At 39.8% G+C, this 23,312-nt stretch overlaps 1 protein-coding gene across 1 annotated transcript in view; it reads right to left on the minus strand.

Annotated features, from left to right (window-relative positions):
- Nucleotides 1-23,312, minus strand: part of LOC150078212 (adhesion G protein-coupled receptor A3-like) — a 137,649-nt gene that overhangs the window by 89,833 nt on the left and 24,504 nt on the right. The window contains exon 2 of the mRNA XM_090384493.1: nt 9,631-9,814. Within this exon, the coding sequence (XP_090240619.1) occupies nt 9,631-9,814 (184 nt within the window). The remainder of the gene's footprint in view (nt 1-9,630; nt 9,815-23,312) is intronic.

Consider the following 23,312-nt stretch of genomic DNA (forward strand, 5'->3'; position numbering starts at 1 on the left):
ACCCTCATCAACCGGTGCAATACCATCACTTTGCTTATTGGAGGCTTGAAGTGGTGGAACCCATGTTTAGTCTCTAGAGCTAAGTTCCGGTCAACCCTTCCCTATCTCTTCCATCATGCAGTATGATTGATGAATTTTGAGGTTATGATGAACAACGTGGCGAGATAAAATATTCCTTACATTTATAGGGTACAGCTCTAAAACGGTGTTCGCAGGCCGACCGCTAGTTAGCACACTGGACCAAACCTATTGGTAACTCTCCAGGAGGCTTCCGGATCAGCTAGTGTATAATCTTGCTACCTCTACCTCTGCCAGATAGTGACTGGAGGGAGTCCGAGTAGTGTGTATGTGTAGGGAGCATTGTCGAGGCCACGTCATGTCAAGGATCTGGGTATATTCTTACCATGTGTACACCATATCCAAAAATTTCATTACTTCATACAGCATGTCCCACCCACTTTTTCTTACTATTGAATACACCATGAATTGTCAAACTAATAGAGCAAGCTTATCTGCAAAAAGATCTAAACCTCCCAAGCACTTCCTAATTCATTTCACAAATATACAAAGGGTACTAGGAAAGTTTTGCAATATGACGCAACAATGAATCACAGGAAGCTGCTTGTTGCGGCATGTTGAGACATGTTCATACGTGCATAGTAGCCGCGGCGCCAAGTCGATGGGCTCAGTTATTCATTAGTAGTGAGAATGTAAAGTGCTTGCGATGGCATCGTGGTCACGAAATGAGATAAGGACAGTTTTGCGGTATAATTTCGTGCGTGGTTTAACCATAGACCAGTGCTTAGAAGAAATGACTCTTGCACTAGATGATGATTGTCCACATCGTACAACGATATTCAGGTGGTATAGAGAATTCCAAAGGGGAAATTTCACTCTGGAGGATTCTGAGAGGCCGGGAAGGCCACGAATGTCAGTTACAGAGGAAAACGTTACTGCTGTGAGGAAAATGCTTGACGAAAACAGGCGAGTGACCTACCAACAGATAGAGGATACTTTGGGCCTAAATGCACCAGCAATTCGTTCGATTCTGCAAAATCATTTGCACGTGAAGAAACTTTGTTCTCTCTGGGTGCCGCATCAACTGACTGAAGAGCAGATGACACGACGTGTGACTTGGTGCCGGGAGATGTTAAAAAAGTTTGATAAGGGACAATCTCGGTATGTGAACAACATCGTGACAGGTGACGAGACTTGGCTGTACTATTACGATCTGCCGACCAAGGCTCAAAACAAAGTTTGGGTCTTTGATGATGACGACACACCCGTATTTGTCAGAAAATCCCGATCTGTAAAGAAGAAAATGATAGCTGTATTTTTAAAATCGAGTGGAATTGTGGAACGTGTCGTTTTGGACACTCAGGAGACAGTCACAGCTAAGTGGTATACTGAACAATGCCTGCCTGCCTAAAGTCATTGGATCTATGAAGAACCTGCGGCCAAAGTCAAGAATGGACACCTGGTACCTCCATCACGATAATGCTGCAGCTCACCGCGCCAAAGCCTGCACAGAATATTTGACCACGACAGGACTGAAACTTCTCGAGCACCCTCCCTACAGCCCAGACCTTGCTCCCTGCGACTTTGCACTGTTCCCGCATGTGAAAATGAAGCTAAAAGGGAGGCGGTTTTCCAGTGATGAGGACCTTCTACGGGCTTGGGACAACGAGTGTGCTTTACTCCCTAGTGAAACTTAGCAGAACTGGTTTAAAGATTGGTTTCGGAGGATGGAGAGGTGTATTGAATGTAGAGGAAATTACTTTGAAAAAATTAAATAAACAAAGCTGTATTGCAAAACTTTCCTAGTACCCTTTGTACGTGGTCTCAATTCTAATCTTAACGATGTCCATTTCCACTTGCAGTCTGCCAAACCCCATGTACTTTCTGACAGAATCTCAGTTATCGGTTGATTCAACTACTGCTCATCTCAGATGCCCAAATTATTTGCTGTATGATTCCTTTAGCCTCAAAGGTGGTACTTGTGCATATATCCATTCTGATATTCCCTGTCAGAGACTTGGCAATTTGGAATCTACTCTCTTTGATCTTCTCTGGCTTAAAATCTCTCTACCTCATTGTGTAAAATTCATCTGTTGTCTCTACCGTTCTCCCAACTCCACTAATCACTTGGAGCTCTTTGACTTCCTCTCTTTGCAACTTGACTTTCTCCAGTCCAACTATCCTAACAGTGAGGTAATTTTCCTTGGTGATTTTAATGTTCACAACTCCAGCTGGCTTTCGTTTTCTAGTCACACCGACCCAGCTGGTCGAGATGCTGAGGCTTTTGCAATTACTAATGACCTTGCACAGATTGTTCATTTACCTACAAGAATACCGAACAATCCTAATCATACAGCCAACACGCTTGATCTTTTTCTCACAAACAACCCTTCTAAGTTGGAATAGGAATAGGAGCATGTATGCTTGCATGTATACCAATGCTAAAAGTATAGTAAATAAATTTGATGAATTTGAAAGTGTTGGTCAAGACATCAATGGCGGATATTGTTAGATTGCAGAGACGTGGTGAAACACAGATATAAGGAATGCTAAACTGGAATTTGGGGAGTACAATGTGTGCAGAAAGGATAGACAGGATAGAAAGGGAGGAGGTGTTATGCTGTTAATTAAGAAAACATAAAATCAAAAGAAGTGCATCCAGTTGATATAGATGAACAGTGCACTGTTGAGTCAGTTTGGTGTGACATAAGCACTGCGAAAGCAAAAATAAGAGTAGGAGTGTGTTATAGGCCTAATGATTTGAATGAGTACAATGAACACAATTGTACAGAGAAATAGAGTGGGCTAGTAAATCGGAATGTCTTATAATGGGGGATTTTAACTTCCCAGATATTGACGGGAACTTGTGGGTTGGTCACTTACACACTAGTCAGACTTTTGTGGATTTATTGGATGATTATTTTCTGCATCAGCAGCATGTTCGGGAGGCAACCAGAGAGGGTAATACTCTTGATCTGGTTATCAGCAGTGATCATTCGTGTATTAAGAATTTGCAGATAAAGGAACGACTAGGTGGCAGTGATCACAGTGTACTGATGTGGGATTTATTTAAAGATTTAATTACCATCAGGGGTAAAGGAAAGGGTTTTTGCCTCTGTAAGGGTGAGTACAGTGGTCTCTGACAGTTTTTAAATTCTGTACAGTGGGATCAACTGACGATGTTACCAACAGTAAATTCTAAGCGGGAAGAATTCAAGGAATTAATCATGGAAGCTACTAAAAGTTTCATACCTATTAAGAAATATTGTTCAAGGTTTAGGCCAAAATGGTTATCTAATGAACTAATGTGACTCGTAACAGAGAAGAAAAATGCATGGGATGCATATAATTTATCAAGCGACTCAGAAGCCTATGGCAGATATAAGCTAGTCTGTAATCAGGTCACAAAAGATGTTAGGCAGGCGAAAGCAGATTATGAGAAATCCTTGGCAAAAGATGCTAAGAGAAACAGCAAGAATTTCTTTACTTATATAAACTCTAAAAGGATGGGGATGAATCTGATTGGTCCACTTGACATCGATGGTTCGACTGTTGATGATCCTGCTCAGATAGCAAACAAACTGAATGAGTATTTTGCATCTACATTCACACGTGAGGAATTATTAAGGTTTGAAATTGGCAGAAGGTTATCAAATTGTAGCAGGATACTTAATGATTTTGTAATAACTGAGAGCAAAGTGGAAGAGAAATTGTTGAAGTTAAACATAAGAAAGGCACCTGGGGTGGATGGGATCTATCCAGTTATATTAAAGGAGACTGCAAAGCAACTAAGCAAACCCTTAGCCATAATTATGAGAGCATCATTGGACTCAGGGGAGGTTCCCACGGACTGGAGATGTGCAAATGTATCCCCAATTCACAAAGGGGGATCGAAGGGTGACACGAGTAATTACAGACCAGTTAGTTTAACTTCTGTTCCGGATAAAATAATGGAGTCACTGGTTAAAGATGCATTGCAGGATCATCTAGACAAGACTGCAGCAATAATTCAGACACAGCATGTGTTTGTTAAGGGCAAGTCTTGTCTGACAAATTTGATAGGATATTATGATGTGGTTACAAAGGAACTGGATGCAAAAAATAATTTTGATATCATATATTTGAATTTCAGGAAAGCATTTGACACTGTTATGCATGGAAGACTATTGTACAAATTGGAGCAGAATGGTATTAAGGGTAAGTTGCTACAATGGATAAAAGGATGGTTAAGTGGGAGAAGACAGAGAGTGGTAATCAATGGGTACTGCTCTTCGTGGACTAATGTTATTAGTGGAGTCCCACAGGGTTCGGTGTTGGGGGCCACTGTTGTTTTGTATATTTATCAATGATATTGATGAAGGTATATCAGGCTATAATGTCGAAGTTTGCAGATGATACAAAGGTTGGCAGGATTGTTAATGACAGTAATGGCAGTGTGCTACTGCAACAGGATCTAGATAATTTGGGCAGATGGGCTAAGAAGTGGCAACTGAAGTTTAACCTTGACAAATGCAAAGTACTGCATATGGGTAGAAGTAACCCCAGAGAAACGTACCAACTGTGTGGTACTACACTTAAGGTGGTAGAAAATGAAAGAGACCTGGGAGTAATTGTGCAGTCAGATATGAAGTTTTCTGAGCAATGCAGACAGGCTGCCTGGGCAGGTCATGGAGTTTTGTCAATGATATATAGGAATTTTGCTAGCAGGGAGAAGGAGGTGATTGTCCCTCTGTATAGGGCAATGGTCAGACCACGCCTTGAGTACTGCGTACAGGTCTGGAGGCCTCATTTTAGGAAGGATGTAGATTTACTTGAGCGTGTACAGAGAAGGGCAACAAGATTGGCGACAGGAATGAAGGGATCCTCTTACCAAGAGAAGCTTAAGTTCTGCAAATTGCAGTGGCTGCAGACTAGGCACCTGCGCGGTGATCTGATTGAGGTGTATAAGGCCTTGAATGAGTTGAGCACGCTGAATTCTGATGGGATCCTTCCACTTGTTCAGATTACAAACCTAAGGGGGCATAAATTCAAATTAAGAAAGGACACATGTAGAATAGATGTGCGGAAATTTGCCTTTAGCATTAGCATTAGTAGAGGCATTTGATGCAAGAAAGCAAGCTTATGCAGCATCAGCCAAAAAAAAAAAAAATAAAAAAATAAAATAAAATAAAATAAATAAATAAATAAAAAAATAACCACTTCCACTGCACCCCTCTGTTCATTCGAAATACCTGTCCAGCTGAGCCTTAAACGTATTTAGGCTATCAACTTCCACGACAAGGGATGGAAGTCTATTCCACCAACCAACCACCCGCTGGCTAAAGGCAAATTTCCGCACGTCTATCCTACGTCTGTCTTTCCTCAATTTGAATTTATGCCCTCTCAGGTGATTATTCAGAGCAAGAGGAAGAATCCCATCAGCATAGGCGCCTCCGTAGCCAGGTGGGAAGGAGCAGCAGTGCGCAGCACACGCTTCTTGATTAAACCGGGGTTCGAGCCCGTCACCACCAAATAGGGGGGGGATGCGGGAAGGTCAGGGAATGACCACCGCATATCCCGGAGCAATATGGCCTTAGTTGCTAATGCTCCTAAAATCCAAATAACAACAACAACCCAACAGCATTGAGCATGCTTAAACCATTCAAGGCTTTATACTCCCCTATCAGATCACCTCGCTGGTGCCTAGTCTCCAGACACTGTAATTTGCAAAACTTAAGCCTTTCTTCGTAAGAGCACCCCTTTGTTCCATTCACTAATCTTGTTGCCCTTCTCTGTACTCGTTCCAGCATCTCTACATCCTTCTTGATTTTTTTTTTTTTTTTTTTTTTGGTAGTTGTTGGCGCATTGGCTTCTGTGGCCATAGTGCACCTCCCAAGGTTTTTGCAGTACTTTGATCCAAGCCCGAAGCGGGATTCGAACCCGCGACCTTTGGTTTGCCAGGCAGGCACTTTACCCACCTGGCTAGCCCAGTCGGCATCCTTCTTGAAATGAGGCCTCCAGACCTGTATACAGTACTCTAGGTGACGCCTGACCACTGCCTTATACAAGGGAATAATCACCTCCTTATCCCTGCTAGAAAAATTCCTATATATCATCGACAATACAGCACGAGCTACTCTTGCAGCCCGTCTGCACTGCTCAGAAAACTTCATATCTGCCTGCACTACCACCCCCGGGTCCCTTTCATTCTCTACCACTGTCAGTGTAGTACCACAGAGTTGATACGTTGCTCTGGGGTTGCTGTTTCCCATATGTAGTACTTTACATTTGTCAATGTTAAACTTCATTTGCCACCTCTCAGCCCATCTGCTCAACCTTTCCAGATCCTGTTGCAGTAGCATAGTGTCAATAGTGTCCTTGACAACCCTGCCAACCTTTGTATCATCTGCAAACTTGGACATTAAGTTTAATATACCATCATCAATATCATTTATAAATACAGAAAACAACAATGGACGCAATATTAAAACCCTGAGGGACTCCACTAATAACATTAGTTCACGATGAGCAGTGTCCATTGATTACCACTCTCTGTCTTCTCCCCCTCAACCACCCCTTTATCCATAGTAGGAATTTGCCTCCAATGCCACACTGCTCCAATTTGTGCAGCAGTCTTCCATGTGCAACAGTATCAAAAGCCTTTCTAAGATCCAAGTATATAATATCAAAGTTATTCCCTGCATCCAGTTCTTTTGTGACTGCATCACAGTATCCAATCAAATTGGTCAGGCAAGACTTCCCCTTAACAAAACCATGCTGTGTCTGAGCTATAACTGAAGTCTTGTCTAGATGATCCTGCAGTGCTTCTTTAACCAATGCCTCCACCTGATGAAGGTGTTTAAGTAAATGAAAATGAAAAGCTGATGGCATCCTCACTCTTCCTCAGATGACATACATAAGGGTCATAAATTTAAAAAAAAAAAAAAAAAAAACACGATAATTGGATAGATGTGTGAAAATTTGCTTTCAGCTAGAGAGTAATTAATTGTTATAATAATCTTCATTCTAGCATTGTGGAATTGGTCAATCATAAATATAAGGAAAGGTAAAGTAAATTATTACACAGGATAGAGATATGATGTTGGTAGTTTTTTATTTATTTTTGGCTGATAAGCTTGTACTATTTATTTTTTCTGTATAAGCTTGCTTCCTTGCATCATTTGCTTCTAGTAATATCTACAACAAAACCAATGATACACATAATACCAATGATAGGATTTGCTATTATGTACATCAAGGAAAAAAACTGCATTCATGAAACCTAAAACACACATTTTCAGCATAAACTAGTGTTTTTCCTTCTTATCAAGTCCGCACCATTTCTGGCCACTATGTTTTGGTAAAATTCTAAGCACTGATATCTACCGAATTTACACTTGCTCAAGAACTATTGTGGATTAGAGAAGGTTGTTTCAAAGAACAGAAGTAGAAGGAGATATATGAAAAAGATGAAAAGTTAGTTCTGTGAATCTGGAATTGAATAGTGAATAAATACTGACTAGCTGAGACACATGTTTGGCTGGTTTGTAAGAGAACAGTGCACACTGTGATATCTATAAAGAAAATAAATAAAAAAGGCATGTACCAAAAATTGAATGTGCATATGACAGATAATGGAGACAGTTTGCAAGAGACAGGAAATTAATTAACCTGACTGCCATATTTTGGATATAATCTAGGAGGCTGAGTTTTGGGGACACAACTGTAGGTGTGGGATCAGTATCCCATGGTATGGCAAATTTTAGATTTGTACAGAGGCTGTTTAGAGGAAAAGTAATATGCCAAAAATGAAAAAAGGAAAACCTGATGCAGAGGAAGAAATATTTTTGATGTGCTTACGAGAAGAGATTGGAGGCCAGGGCGATCCCTAGTAAAGATATGTGACCTTGTATAGAAATATGAGTGCTACTGAAGATGGGCACAGAAGGGACAGAATATCTTTGCAAGAAATAACATGGGACTGAGTCTTAAAAGTTAACCATTTTCTCTACCCCACTGAAGAAGTACAGTGGATTCCGGTTATATGGGCCACCGGTTAATCGGAGCAGCCGTTTATTTGGCGCAAATCTTAAAAAACAGAATCCAATCAAGAAAATAGCCAGGGTTTACTTCACTTAATTGAGACAACATGCTGTTTAATCGGAGTAGGACACCACAGCACTGGAGATTACCCTACGATTGTCTCCGACTGTACAACGTGCTTCGGTCAGATTTCTGGAGGTCACAACCATAAAACAATAAAAACAATTAGCAGTCACCTAATTGGTCTTTTCTGTTAGTGCAATCTATCATAAACGGATAGTATGTGATCTTATTGAATTTGCGATAATACCAACAGCTGGAATTCTGTGGGTTCTTATGGTGAAATGTGTTTACACTTCCATGAAATCTTCAATCATATAAAAAAATTAATTTTCGGAAACTTCTCTTCATTTCTATTTTTAAATCTTCGTAAATTGTTACTCTGCTCTCTCACTTCCGTGTATCGTGTTACTTGCAATTTGTGTGTGCCGTGTTCTTTGTTATTGATTGCTTATCTTTTTACTGTTTTAAATTTTAACCCCCACCCACAAATGTCAGTGAACAGTAATGTCAACTAGTTAGTATGTACATATTATAGTACGTATTAATTATTCCAATTATCACGTATATATTCTTCCAATTTTTATGTATCATTTAAATTTTTAATTGGTAAGGTAATAAAGGGTAAATTTGTGCTTAATACATCTTTACTTTTATAGCCTGTGGATAACTTTGCTCCTATTTTCACTAATTAGAATCGCTGTTTGATAGAATTAAAATTCAATTCACAAACATGATCACAATGACAGGCGCTTACTACACATCCTACAGTGAACGGTACTGTACTATGGGAGTCCACCGTAACGTGATTTGATTGTACAGTGAACCAATTGTAAAGCGGGGGTCCATTATATTTTTAACTATGTACATGAAACTTCATGTAATTGGGGCAGCTGCTTAATCGAGCCAAAATGCACTAGTCCCAATGTGTCTCAAATAACCTGAATCGACTATCTGGAGATCAAGTAGAGAAATGCTATTTGTCCGTACAGATGTCTTGGTTTCAATATTAACAGTAAGAAAATAAAACTTGAGATCTGAATGCATACCAGCTATGATATGCTATGTATGTTCTTATCTTGACTAGCCTTAGCATATTTGTTGGAAACCAAAGTTTGGATAAAGGAAAATGTTTTAGAGTAGTATGAGAAATAAAGAATTTCATCCTTACAAGAATAATTTTACATGTTTGAGCTGAGCATCTCCTTTTCAACAATGCACTTATTTCCCCCCTTTCCAATGGAGAAATCCATCAACTGACAACACTTACACTATCTCAAGATGTTTATAATTTTAAAAGATTATAAACATCTTGTTCTCTTTAAATTCTTTTAACCAAGTATCAAAAGGAAAAAACCTTCTGAAAATTGCAATTATAACAATCTTGAAGTTGTGCTTATCCACAAAGTAGAAATCCTCAAATCATGGGGGGGGAGGGAGGGAGAGAGGGAGGGAGGGAGAGAGAGAGAGAGAGAGAATTATGAGAATGAAAGCCAAATGAACATATCTTTTAAAATTTCACATGCTCACCTATTTTACTTGATATAACAGAAGAAAATACTTCTCGATGGCGTGATTCTTCTGTTGGCCTTGGAAACAAAACACTATTTTTGAATACAGAAAACTGCAGCTTATAGCTTGGACCTCTTACTACTGACTTGATATTTGAATGATGAAACAGGGAAGATGGTAAATGTATTGCAGCTTGTACTCTCTGAAAGTGACCAGCGAATAATAAGTGTAATAGTTTGTTATTTTTATATTTCATAATAATAATTATTATTATTACTATTTTAACACAGAAAAAATGCTAAAATGCAAAGGGAGTTTATATATATAAAGTTTGTTTATATTATATACAAAGGGTACTAGGAAAGTTTTGCAATACAGCTTTGTTTATTTAATTTTTTCAAAGTAATTTCCTCTACATTCAATACACCTCTCCATCCTCCGAAACAAATCTTTAAACCAGTTCTGCCAAGTTTCACTAGGGAGTAAAGCACACTCGTTGTCCCAAGCCCGTAGAAGGTCCTCATCACTGGAAAACCGCCTCCCTTTTAGCTTCATTTTCACATGCGGGAACAGTGCAAAGTCGCAGGGAGCAAGGTCTGGGCTGTAGGGAGGGTGCTCGAGAAGTTTCAGTCCTGTCGTGGTCAAATATTCGGTGCAGGCTTTCGCGCGGTGAGCTGCAGCATTATCGTGATGGAGATACCAGGTGTCCATTCTTGACTTTGGCCGCAGGTTCTTCATAGATCCAATGACTTTAGGCAGGCATTGTTCAGTATACCACTTAGCTGTGACTGTCTTCTGCGTGTCCAAAACGACACGTTCCACAATTCCACTCGATTTGAAAAATACAGCTATCATTTTCTTCTTTACAGATCGGGATTTTCTGACAATTACGGGTGTGTCGTCATCATCAAAGACCCAAACTTTGTTTTGAGCCTTGGTCGGCAGATCGTAATAGTACAGCCAAGTCTCGTCACCTGTCACGATGTTGTTCACATACCGAGATTGTCTCTTATCAAACTTTTTTAACATCTCCCGGCACCAAGTCACACGTCGTGTCATCTGCTCTTCAGTCGGTTGATGCGGCACCCAGAGAGAACAAAGTTTCTTCACGTGCAAATGATCTTGCAGAATCGAACGAATTGCTGGTGCATTTAGGCCCAAAGTATCCTCTATCTGTTGGTAGGTCACTCGCCTGTTTTCGTCAAGCATTTTCCTCACAGCAGTAACGTTTTCCTCCGTAACTGACGTTCGTGGCCTTCCCGGCCTCTCAGAATCCTCCAGAGTGAAATTTCCCCTTTGGAATTCTCTATACCACCTGAATATTGTTGTACGATGTGGACAATCATCATCTAGTGCAAGAGTCATTTCTTCTAAGCACTGGTCTATGGTTAAACCACGCACGAAATTATACCGCAAAACTGTCCTTATCTCATTTCGTGACCACGATGCCATCGCAAGCACTTTACACTCTCACTACTAATGAATAACTGAGCCCATCGACTTGGCGCGGTGGCTACTATGCACGTATGAACATGTCTCAACATGCAGCAACAAGCAGCTTCCTGTGATTCATTGTTGCATCATATTGCAAAACTTTCCTAGTACCCTTTGTATATATAAAGTTTCATTTTACTGGGATCATTTTTAAGGTATCATCAGAAGGTATAGCCTTTTTTTTTTTAATTTTGACTGGAACACAACCAATAACAAAGTAACCAAATAAACAAACAAATTACCTCCAAAGTAAACATATCATATTAACAAATTCTTTATGAGATAAACCAACCCATTTTATACACACACCCCTCTCTCTCTCTCTCTCTCATATAGCATGACCAAACCATATAGTAACACGTTTCAAATTACATGTCATTAAAACATGAGATAACAATAATGGTGAACCACATATAAAGATAAGTTTAAAAGCCAAAAGATAATTCTAGAAATTAAACTTACAAATGCTATTACACCATAATAAAAGCATATATTGTTGGGATATCAGAGATGTGGTGTCACACAGGTATAAGGAATGAAGAATTGGAATTTGGGAAGTACAATGTTAGAAAGGTTAGTAAGGGAAAAGGGGGTTATGCTGTTAGTTAAGAAACACAAAAATCTAAGGAAGTGCACCCAGTTGACATGGGTGCAATGTTGAGTCAGTTTAGTGTGACATAAGCACTGGGAAAGCAAAATTGAGGGCAGGAGTGTGTTATAGGCCAAATGACTCTAATGAGTACAACAAACAACTGTATAGAGAAACAGAATGAGCCAGTAAATCAGATTGTCTTATAATGGGGGATTTTTACTTCCCAGATATAGACTGGAACTTGTGGGTTGGTCACCCATGTTAACAAGACTTTTCTGGATTTATTGAATGATTGTTTTCTACAGCAGCATGTTCGAGAGGCAACAAGAGGGAGTAATATTCTTGATCTGATTATCAACAATGATTATTCATGCATTAAGAATCTGCAGATAAAGGAATCACTAAGTGGCAGTGATCACAGTGTACTAATGTGGCATTTACTAAAAGATGTAACTATCATCAGGGATAATGGGAAGGGTTTTTGCTTTTGTAAACATGACTACAGTGATCTAAGACAGTTTTTAAATTCTATACAATGGGGAACTACTGGGACCAACTGTTAACGTTACCAACAGCAAATTCTAAATGGGAAGCATTCAAAGTATTAATCTTAGAAGCTACTATACCAACTAAAAAATACCGTTTTAGGTTTAGGCCTAAATGCAAGAAAAATGCAATAATTTATATGCATCCTATGCAAGAAAGATGCATGGGACGCATATAAATTATCATGTGACAGAAAACAGAAGCCTGTGGAAGAAATAAGATGGTCTGTAATCAAGTCACAAAGTAGGTTAGGCATTCAAAAGCAGATTATGAGAAATGTTTGTCAAAGGATGCAAAGAAAAACAGCAGAGACTTCTTTGCTTATGTAACTCTAGAAGGAAGGGGATGAATCAGATTGGTCCACTTGATATCGATGGTACGCTTGTTAATGATTCTGCTCAGGTAGCTGAATGAATGAGTATTTTGCATCTACATTCGCACATGTGGAATTCTGTAGAAAATTGGAGGCCAGAAGCTTATCAAGGTCTAACAGGGAGCTAAATGATTTTGCAATAACTGAGAGCAAAGTTGAGGAGAAATCGCTCAAGTTAAACAAGGCACCTGGGGTAGATGCAATCTATCCAGTTATATTAAAGGAGGCAGCAAAGGAAGTAAGCAAACCCTTAGCCATGATTATGAGAGCATCCTTGAATTCAGGAGAAATCCCGGTGGCCTGCAAATGTATCCCCAATTCACAAAGAGGGATCAAGAGGTGACACAAGTCATTATAGACCTTTTAATTTAACTTCTGTTCTAGGGAAAATAATGGAGTCACTGGTTAAAGAAACACTGCAGGATCATCTAGACTAGCCTGCAGTTATAGATCAGACACAGCATGGGTTTATTAAGGGGAAGTCTTGTCTGACAAATTTGAATGGATATTATGATGTGGTCACAAAGGAACTGGATGCAAAAAAAAATAACTTTGATATCATATACTTGATTTCAGGAAAGCTTTTGATACTGTTGCACAGGGAAGACTACTGTACAAGTTGGAGCAGTATGGCATTAAGGGTAAGTTGCTGCAACCAACCCTTTAAGTATGAATAAAGGGTTAGTTGACTGCAAGAAGACAGTGAGCTGTAATCAATGAAAACTGCTCTTCATGGACTAATGTTATTAGTGGAATTCCCCAGGGTTCGCTGTTGGGCCCATTGTTGTTTTCTATATTTATCAATGATATCAATGATGAAGTCATATCAGACTTAACATCCAAGTTTGCAGATAATACAAAGGTTGGCAGGGTTGTTAATGATACTAATGACAGTATGCTACTGTAACTGGATCTAGAAAAGTTGGGCAGATGGGCGGAGAAGTGGCAACTGAAGTTTAACAATGACATATGCAAAGCACTGTATATGGGTAGCAGTAACCTCAGAGTAACATACCAACTGTGCAGTATGTTACCGCACAGTTGAAATAGAAATAAAATGAAAGCGACCTGGAGATAATTGTGGGGTCATATATGAAGTTTTCTGAGCAGTGCAGATGGGTTGCAAAATTAGGCCATGGGATTTTATCAACGATATACAGAAATGTTGCTAGTAGGAATAAGGAGGTGAATACCCCCTTGTATAGGGCAATGGTCAGGCCACTCCTTGAGTACTGTATACAGGTCTGGAGGCCTCATTTTAGTAAAGTGTAGAGCTTCTAGAATGGGTACAGAGAAGAGAAGGACAATGAGATTGGTGAGTGGAACAAAGGATTGCCCTTACCAAGAAAGGCTTAAGTTCTGCAGAATGCAGCATGTGGAGACTAGGCACCTGCGAGGTGATCTAATTGAGATCTTTTAAAGCAATGAATGGTTTGAGCAAGCTCAATGCCAATGGGATTCTTCTTTTTGCTAAGATTATGCACCTGAGGAGGTATAGATTCAAATCGAGGAAAGAATAGATTTGTGGAAATTTGCCTTTAGTCAGAGGGTGGTTGATTGCTGGAACAAAATTCCATCTGTCATTGTGGAAGTTGACAGCTTAAATAAATTCAAGGCAGAACTAGAAAAACATTTGGAGTGAATGGCTGGGTGACCTCATTTTGGTTATGATGTCATACTAGTCTATGGCAGATATAAGCTTGTCTGTAATCAAGTCACAAAAGAGGTTAGGCAGGCAAAGGCAGATTATGAGAAATCTTTGGCAAAGGATGCAGAGGAAAACAGCAAAGAGTTCTTTATTTATGTAAACTCTAGAAGGAAAGAGATGAATCAGATTTTTGATCACGCTCAGGTAGCTGAAAAACTGAATGAGTATTTTGCATCTACATTTACACACAAGGAATTATTCAATGAGGGTTTGTTATTATTATTTGGTTTTTTTTTTTTTTTAGGAGCATTAGCAACTAAGGCCATATTGCTCCTATTCAATGAGGGGAATGCCAGAAGTTTATCTAACTCTAACAGGGAGCTAAGTGATTTTGTAATAACTGAGAGTGAAGTGGAGGAGAAATTGTTGAAGTTAAACCTAAGGAAGGCACCTGGGTGGACGGGATCCATCCAGTTATATTAAAGGAGGCAGCAAAGGAAGTAAGTAAACCCTTAGCTATAATTATGAGACCTTCCTTGGACTCAGGGGAGGTCCCCATGGACCGGAGGTGTGCAAATGTATCACCAATTCACAATGGAGGGGAGTTAAAAATATGACACAAGAAACTATAGACCTGTTAGTTTAACTTGTGTTCCGAGAAAAATAATGGAGTCACTGGTTAAAGAAGCATTGCAGGATAATCTAGACAAGACTGCAGTAACAGTTAAGACACAACATGGGTTTGTTAAAGGGAGGTCCTGTCTCACCAATCTGATTGGATACTATGATGTAGTCACAAAGGAACTGAATGTCAAAAGTAATTTTGATATCATACACTTGGATTTCAGGAAAGCTTTTGATACTGTGTACATGGAAGACTGCTGTACAAATTGGAGAGGTATGGCATTAAGGGATGGTTGAGTGGAAGACGACAGAGAGTGGTAATCAATGGACATTGTCCTTCATGGACAAATATTATTAGTGGAGTTCCCCTAGGTTCGATGCTGGGCCCATTGTTGTTTTTTGTATTCATCATTGATATTGATGAAGGTATATCAGGATTAATGTCCAAGTTTGCAGATGATACAGAGGTTGGCAGGGTTGTTAATGACAGTATTCTACTCCAACTGGATCTAGATAAGTTGGGCAAATGAGCTGAGAAGTGGCAACTGAAGTTTAACATTGACAAATGCAAAGTACTGCATTTGGGTAGCAATAACCGAAGAGAAATGTACCTACTGTGTGGTACTACACTCAGGGAAGTGGAAAGTGAAAAAGACCTGGGTGTAATTGTGCAGTCAAATATGAAGTACGCTGAGCAGAGCAGTTGGGTTGCCAGGCAGGTAATGGAGTCTTGTCAATGATATATAGGAATTTTGCTAGCAGGGACAGAGAGGTGATTATCCAGTTGTACAAGGCAATGGTCAGGCCACACATAGAGTACTGTGTACAGATCTGGAGGTCTCATTCTGGGAAGGATGTAGAGTTGCTAGAACAAGTACAAAGAAGGGCAATAAGATTGGTGAGGGAAACAAAGGGGTGCCTTACCAAGAAAGGATTAAGTTCTGCAAATTGCAGCACCTGGAGAGTCGTCCCCTGCGAGGTGATCTGATTGAAGTGTATAAGGCCTTGAACGGATTGAGCAAGCTGAATCTGATGGGATCCTTCCTGTTGCTCAGATTAAGAACCTGATGGGGGGGGGGGGCAGAGATTCAAATTGAGGAAAGACAGTTGTAGAATAGATGTCCGGAAATTTGCCTTTAGACAGCGGGGTTGATCTTCTAGGAACAGCCTTCCATCTTCTGTTGTGGAAGTTGATAGCCCAATTAAATTTAAGGCTGAGCTGGACAGACATTTGGAATGAATGGAGGAGTGAAATGGGAGGGTTTATTTATTTTATTTTATTTATTTATTCTTTTTGGCTGATGCTGCATAAGTTTGCTTTCTTGTATCGTATGCCTCTTTTAATGCTAAAGTTTACTTTTTTACCAAAATTCTGAAGAATTATCCTTTCCTAGCATTTACCTTGGTCCATATGAAGAGTTTAGATAATTTAAAAATTGCACCATTTATGATGGCATCGATTGAACTTCATCGTTCAGATCGGCATGGGTGATGTCTTATCATTTTTTTATATGCCCATGAAATAATGAGACTAAGAACTCGAGATTGGTTAACAGTTCCTTTTAAATATGTCGGAAAAGACATTAGGCTTACCAAAGAACAAATTCAATCTCTACAATACATCAATAACTGCATATGAAAACAATTTAGCATTTTTGAAATCGATTCCTAATTCAACTTATTACTGGACACAATGTAAAAGAGATGTTTGCAATGATCAGACAATTGGGTAAACCTAAGTTCTTAACTTTGAATGCAAACGAAATCGGTTGGCCTAAATTGCAAAAAATTTTATAAAAATTAAAACACGACGGTTTGGATATCCCTGACAAGCAAGCAGAAGATGCAGTAACGTGTGTGATTCATTTTAATAAACTTGTGGATTGTATTTTAACTTTACTTCAGTCTATGCATTTCAGTCCATTTTGATAATATTACGCTGTCAACTATTTTAAAAGGATCAAATTTCAACATCGTTGCAGTCCACATGCTCACATCCTTTTGTGGCTTAATAATGCTCTTAAAGAACCTATGGGAAACGGTATCAACGCAACGATAGCTACAATAAATCAGCTCATCTCCATTTCTATTGCAAAAACCTTTGGTAATATTAAATTCCAAACTCATAAGCATACTTTTACTTGTTACAAAAGGATCTAAGTTACTGATAAACAGGTTTGTCGTTGTGAAGCTCCACTTGTGCCACAAGGATCTACAATGATTTCAATTCCTGTGCCAAAAGCAGTCACTTGACGAGTCAAATATAATTAGCATTAGCATTAGTAGAGGCATTTGATGCAAGAAAGCAAGCTTATGCAGCATCAGCCAAAAAAAAAAAAAAAAACCCCACTTCCACTTCACCCCTCTGTTCGTTCAAAATACCTGTCCAGCTGAGCCTTAAACTTATTTAGGCTATCAACCTCCACTACAAGGGATGAAAGTCTGTTCCACCAACCAACCATCCGCTGGCTAAAGGCAAATTTCCGCACGTCTATCCTACATCTGTCTTTCCTCAATTTGAATTTATGCCCTCTCAGGTGATGTTTCTGAGCTAGAGGAAGAATCCCATCAGCATTGAGCATGCTTAAACCATTCAAGGCTTTATACACCTCTATCAGATCACCCCGCTGGTGCCTAGTCTCCAGCCACTGTAATTTGCAAAACTTAAGCCTTTCTTCGTAAGAGCACCCCTTTGTTCCATTCACTAATCTTGTTGCCCTTCTCTGTACTCGTTCCAGCAGCTCTACATCCTTCTTGAAATGAGGCCTCCAGACCTGTATACAGTACTCTAGGTGTGGCCTGACCATTGCCTTATACAAGGGAATAATCACTTCCTTATCCCTGCTGGAAAAATTCCTGTATATCATTGACAATACTCCATGAGCTACTCTTGCAGCCCGTCTGCACTGCTCAGAGAACTTCATATCTGCCTGCACAACCACCCCCCAGTCCCTTTCATTCTCTACCACTGTCAGTGTAGTACCACAGAGTTGATACGTTGCTCTGGGGTTGCTGTTTCCCATGTGTAGCACTTTACATTTGTCAATGTTAAACTTCATTTGCCACCTCTCAGCCCATCTGCTCAACCTTTCCAGATCCTGTTGCAGCAGCATAGTGTCAGTAGTGTCGTTTGTTGTTTGTTATTTGGTTTTTAGGAGCATTAGCAACTAAGGCCATATTGCTCCGGGATATGCGGTGGTCATTCCCTGACCTTTCCGCATCCGCCGTATTTGGTGGTGACGGGCTCGAACCCGGGTCTAATCAAGAAGCGTGTGCTACGCACTGCTGCTCCTTCCCACCTGGCTGCGGAGGCGGCCGTCAGTAGTGTCCTTGACAACCCTGCCAACCTTTGTATCGTCTGCAAACTTGGACATTAAGCTTGATATACCATCATCAATACCATTTATAAATACAGAAAACAATAATGGACCCAACACTGAGCCCTGAGGGACTCCACTAATAACATTAGTCCACGATGAGCAGTGTCCATTGATTACCACTCTCTGTCTTCTCCCCCTCAACCACCCCTTTATCCATAGCAGCAATTTGCCTCCAATGTCACACTGCTCCAATTTGTGTAGCAGTCTTCCATGTGTAACAGTATCAAAAGCCTTTCTAAGATCCAAGTATATAATATCAAAGTTATTCCCTGCATCCAGTTCTTTTGTGACTGCATCATAGTATCCAATCAAATTGGTCAGGCAAGACGTCCCCTTAACAAAACCATGCTGTGTCCGAGCTATAACTGAAGTCTTGTCTAAATGATCCTGCAGTGCTTCTTTAACCAGTGCCTCCATTAATTTTCCTGGAACAGAAGTTAAACTCACAGGTCTATAATTACTTGTGTCAGCCTTTGATCCTCCTTTGTGAATTGGGGTCACATTTGCACATTTCCAGTCTATGGGTACCTCCCCTGAGTCCAAGGAAGCTCTCATAATTATGGCTAAGGGTTTGCTTACTTCCTTTGCTGCCTCCTTTAATATAACTGGATAGATCCCATCCACCCCGGGTGCCTTTCTTGTGTTTATCTTCAACAGTTTCTCCTCCACTTTACTCCCAGTTATTTCAAGATTCTGTAGCTTACTGCTAGAGTTGAATACACCTCTGGCATTCCCTTCGCTGAATAACTCCTCGTGTGTGAATGTCGATGCAAAATATTCATTTAGTTTGTTAGCTACCTGAGCAGGATCATCAACAGTTGACCCATCAATATCAAGTGGACCAATCTGATTCATCCCCTTCCTTCTAGAGTTTACATAAGTAAAGAACTCTTTGCTGTTTTTCTTTGCATCCCTTGCCAAGGATTTCTCGTAATCTGCCTTCGCCTGCCTAACCTCCTTTGTAACTTGGTTGCATATCACCTTGTATCTATCATAGGCTTCTGTGTCACGTGTTAATTTGTATGTATCCCATGCATTTTTCTTCTCTGCCATATGTCTCATTAGTTCATCTGACATCCATTTAGGCCTAAACCTTGAACAATATTTCTTAGTTGGTATGTAAAGCCTAGTAGCTTCCAAGATAAGTTCTTTGAATGCTTCCCATTTTGAATTTGCTGTTGGTAACATCATCAGTTGGTCCCACTGTATAGAATTTAAATACTGTCTCAGTCCATCGTAGTCGCCTTTACGGAAGCAATAACCCTTCCCTTTACCCCTAATGGTAGTTACCTCTTTGAGTAAATCCCACTTCAGCACACTGTGATCACTGCCACCTAGTGGTTCATTTATCTGCAGATTCTTAATGCATGAAGAATCACTGCTGATAATCAAATCCAGAGTATTACTCCATCTAGTTGCCTCCCGAACATGCTGATGTAGAAAACAATCATTCAATAAATCCACAAAAGCCTTGCTAGTGTGTGAGTGACCAACCAACAAATTCCAGTCAATATCTGGGAAATTAAAATCCCCCATTATAAGACTCTCTGATTTACTGGCCCACTCTATTTCCCTGTACAGTTTCTTATTATACTCATCAGAGTCATTAGGCCTATAGCACACTCCTACTCTCAATTTTGATCTCCCAATGCTTATGTCACACCAAACTGACTCAACACTGCACTGTCCAGCGATGTCGACTGGCTTCACTTCCTTGGTTTTTATGTTCCTTAACTAATAGCATAACCCCTCCCCCTTCCTATCCTGTCTATCCTTTCTGTTGACATTGTACTCCCCAAATTGCAGTTCTGCATCCCATATATCTGTGTGACACCACGTCTCTGATATCCCAACAATATCTGCCTTTGATGTTTTGAGCAATACCTCAAATTCATCAAATTTATTTACTAAACTCCTAGCATTGGTGTACACGCAAGTATACCTGCACCTGTTTCTATTCTTAGCTACCCTAACACAACCCATGTGTTTACTTGTACCGCAATGGCTCCCAGCAGTCTCTGAAATATCATGCATCTTGTTTTTCAGTCTTCTGCTCATTCTAATAATGCTGAATACAGAAATTGTGGAAGAATCTAGAGAACAATGGATATACTAGCATCAAACACTTCTTTTAAGAAAATTGCATTCATTCAAAATCACATATTGCTTTACTTCGAGCAGGTATTACTCGACCAAAAGTCTCTCTGAAACTAGAACCTAATCAAAAATGGCATATCCCCTTCAATCCTTTTGTGATTGGCATTTTAAAGTCTAACATGAACATTCAATTCATCACAGAAGAATATTCTTGTGCTGCTTATGCCATTGATTATGTAAATAAGACCAATCACGGGATTAGCAAATTTCAACATAAAATTATTGAAATTATGAATGAGTATCCCGAGTTTTTTTTCAAGAAAAGGGTGAACAGAAAGTGGACATGGAAGAGTCCAAATAGATTAACAACTAATAAAATTGACTTCGTCCTCACTAACAGAAGATATATCGTGAATATATTGTTACCGTCCTGAATAAGGTAAATGTTGGAAGTCATCACAGAATGGTAAGATGTACACTTGATATAGATGTAGGAAAGGAAAAAACTGACTCGAGTAAATAATACAAAGGTCTTTGAGATAACAGAAGAGGAGAAAAAGCAGTATGTACTGGAATTAAGAACAAGTTTGAGCTTCTGCAGACTGCTCAGGACCAAGATATAGACAAGGAATATTACAACTTTCTGAAAGTGATAAAGCCCAAGAAACCTATAGGGAAAAAGAAATCCAAAGAAGAAAAAATTAGTCAAGAAACACTTATGATGAACCGAAGGCGAAAAATGAAGAGAAAGATAAACACTGACAAGGACAAAATTGAGTATACTGATTAATGCAAAGCCATTAGAAAGACTCAGAGAGGACATAAGAAGATTTAATATGGTCTTGGGCAGGACACATAGCTCGAAGAAATGATGACAGTTTACAAGAAAAGTAGAACAAGCATTAAGGGAAAACCAAGGATTTAAATCAGCAGCCATGAGCAGTAATACAGAAAGACAAATGATACTGAAACTGAAGAATAGCGATGGTGTCCTTATAAACAGCAGAGAAGGCATAATTCAAATAGCAGAAGACTATTATGTTGTTGTTGTTATTTGGTTTTTAGGAGCATTAGCAACTAAGGCCATATTGCTCCGGGATATGCGGTGGTCATTCCCTGACCTTTCCACGTCCTTCGTATTTGGTGGTGACGGGCCCGAACCCCGGTCTAATCAAGAAGCGTGTGCTACGCACTGCTGCTCCTTCCCACCTGGCTACGGAGGCGCCTAGAAGACTATTATAGAGAATTATACAGAACGAGGGAATGATGCCAGCAGTGGGGAAGATGGATTGCAAATTAGCAACACATACGAGATACCCGATATTCCTCCTGATGATAGAACATGCATTGAAGAAAATGAAGAATCAGAAAGCCCCGGGGGAAGATGAAGTTACTATAGAGTTGTTAAAATTGGAAGGAAGAGACATAACACAAAAACTGGCAAGGCTCTTCACAAAGTGCATTAGAAAAGGTGTGACACCTAAGCAGTGGAATAATGCAATCATAGTTTTGCTGCATAAGAAAGGAGATAAATCAGAAATTGGAAATTATAGACCAATTAGTTTGTTATCCCACATCTACAAGTTGTTCACAAGGGTCATTACTAACAGATTAGAAAGAATACTTGATGAGAATCAACTGAAAGAGCAAGCTGGCTTTAGGACAGGATTCTCAACTATGGATCACCTTCGTGTGATATCACAGCTAATGGAGAAAGCAAATGAATATAAAACACCATTATGCCTGGCATTTGTGGATTATGAAAGGGCATTTGACTCCATACAACATAAGGCAATGTTTCGGGCACTGGAAAGATAAAGCATAGATACCCCCATATATTATGATTTTGAAGAAAATATATGAGAATGCTACCTCCTTTATTAGACTAGACAAAGACAGTAGGAAATTTAAAATTGAGAAAGGAGTTCGACAAGGAGACACAATATCTCCGAAGCTGTTTACTGCTGCCCTTGAGGAAGCTTTCAGAAGATTAGACTGGTAGCAGAAAGGAGTCTATGTGAACGGAGGGTACCTTAACCATTTACAATTCGCAGATGACATTGTGGTCATAAGCCACGATCCCAAAGAATTAGAGGAAAATCTTAATCAGTTATGCACAGTTAGTAAGGATTTTGGACTTTTTTTTTTTTTTTTTTTTTTTTTGATTTGGTAGTTGTTGGCGCATCGGCTTCTGTGGCCATATTGCACCTCCCAAGGTTTTTGCAGTACTTTGATCCAAGCCCGAGGCGGGAATCGAACCCGCGACCTTTGGGTTACCGGGCAGGTACTTTACCCACTCGGCTAGCCCGGTCGGCGGATTTTGGACTAAAGATGAATATGGCTAAAACAAAGTAATGATGAACAAGTATGCCACAGAAAGGGAAATAATGATTGAAGGAGCAGTAACTGAAAAGGTGGAGTCATATATTTATCTGGGACAAGTTATTAGCTGTAATAATGATAATTGGCTGGAAGTCAAGAGAAGAATAAATTTTGGATGGATAGCATTCAGGAAATATAGTCACATACTGAAGAGCAATATCCCAGTTTGTCTGAAACGTAAAATAATGAATCAATGTATACTCCCCACCATGACTTATGGAAGTGAAACTTGGGCACTCACCAAAAGAATGGAAGAGATTTTTTTTTTTTTTTTTGATTTGGTAGTTGTTGGCGCATCAGCTTCTGTGGCCATATTGCACCTCCCAAGGTTTTTGCAGTACTTTGATCCAAGCCCGAGGCGGGAATCGAACCCGCGACCTTTTGGGTTGCCGGGCAGGTACTTTACCCACTCGGCTAGCCCGGTCGGCCGAATGGAAGAGAAGCTGAGAACTACACAGCAAAGAATGGAACAAATTATACTGGGAATCAGATGGTTAGATAAGAAGAGAAACACATGGATTAGGCAGCAAACTCAAGTAAACAACATTCTTATCAAAACTAAAG

The sequence above is a fragment of the Mastigoproctus giganteus genome, chromosome 11 (assembly GCF_048544385.1).
Source record: "Mastigoproctus giganteus isolate SK-2022 chromosome 11, ASM4854438v1, whole genome shotgun sequence".
Lineage (NCBI taxonomy): Eukaryota > Metazoa > Arthropoda > Arachnida > Uropygi > Thelyphonidae > Mastigoproctus > Mastigoproctus giganteus.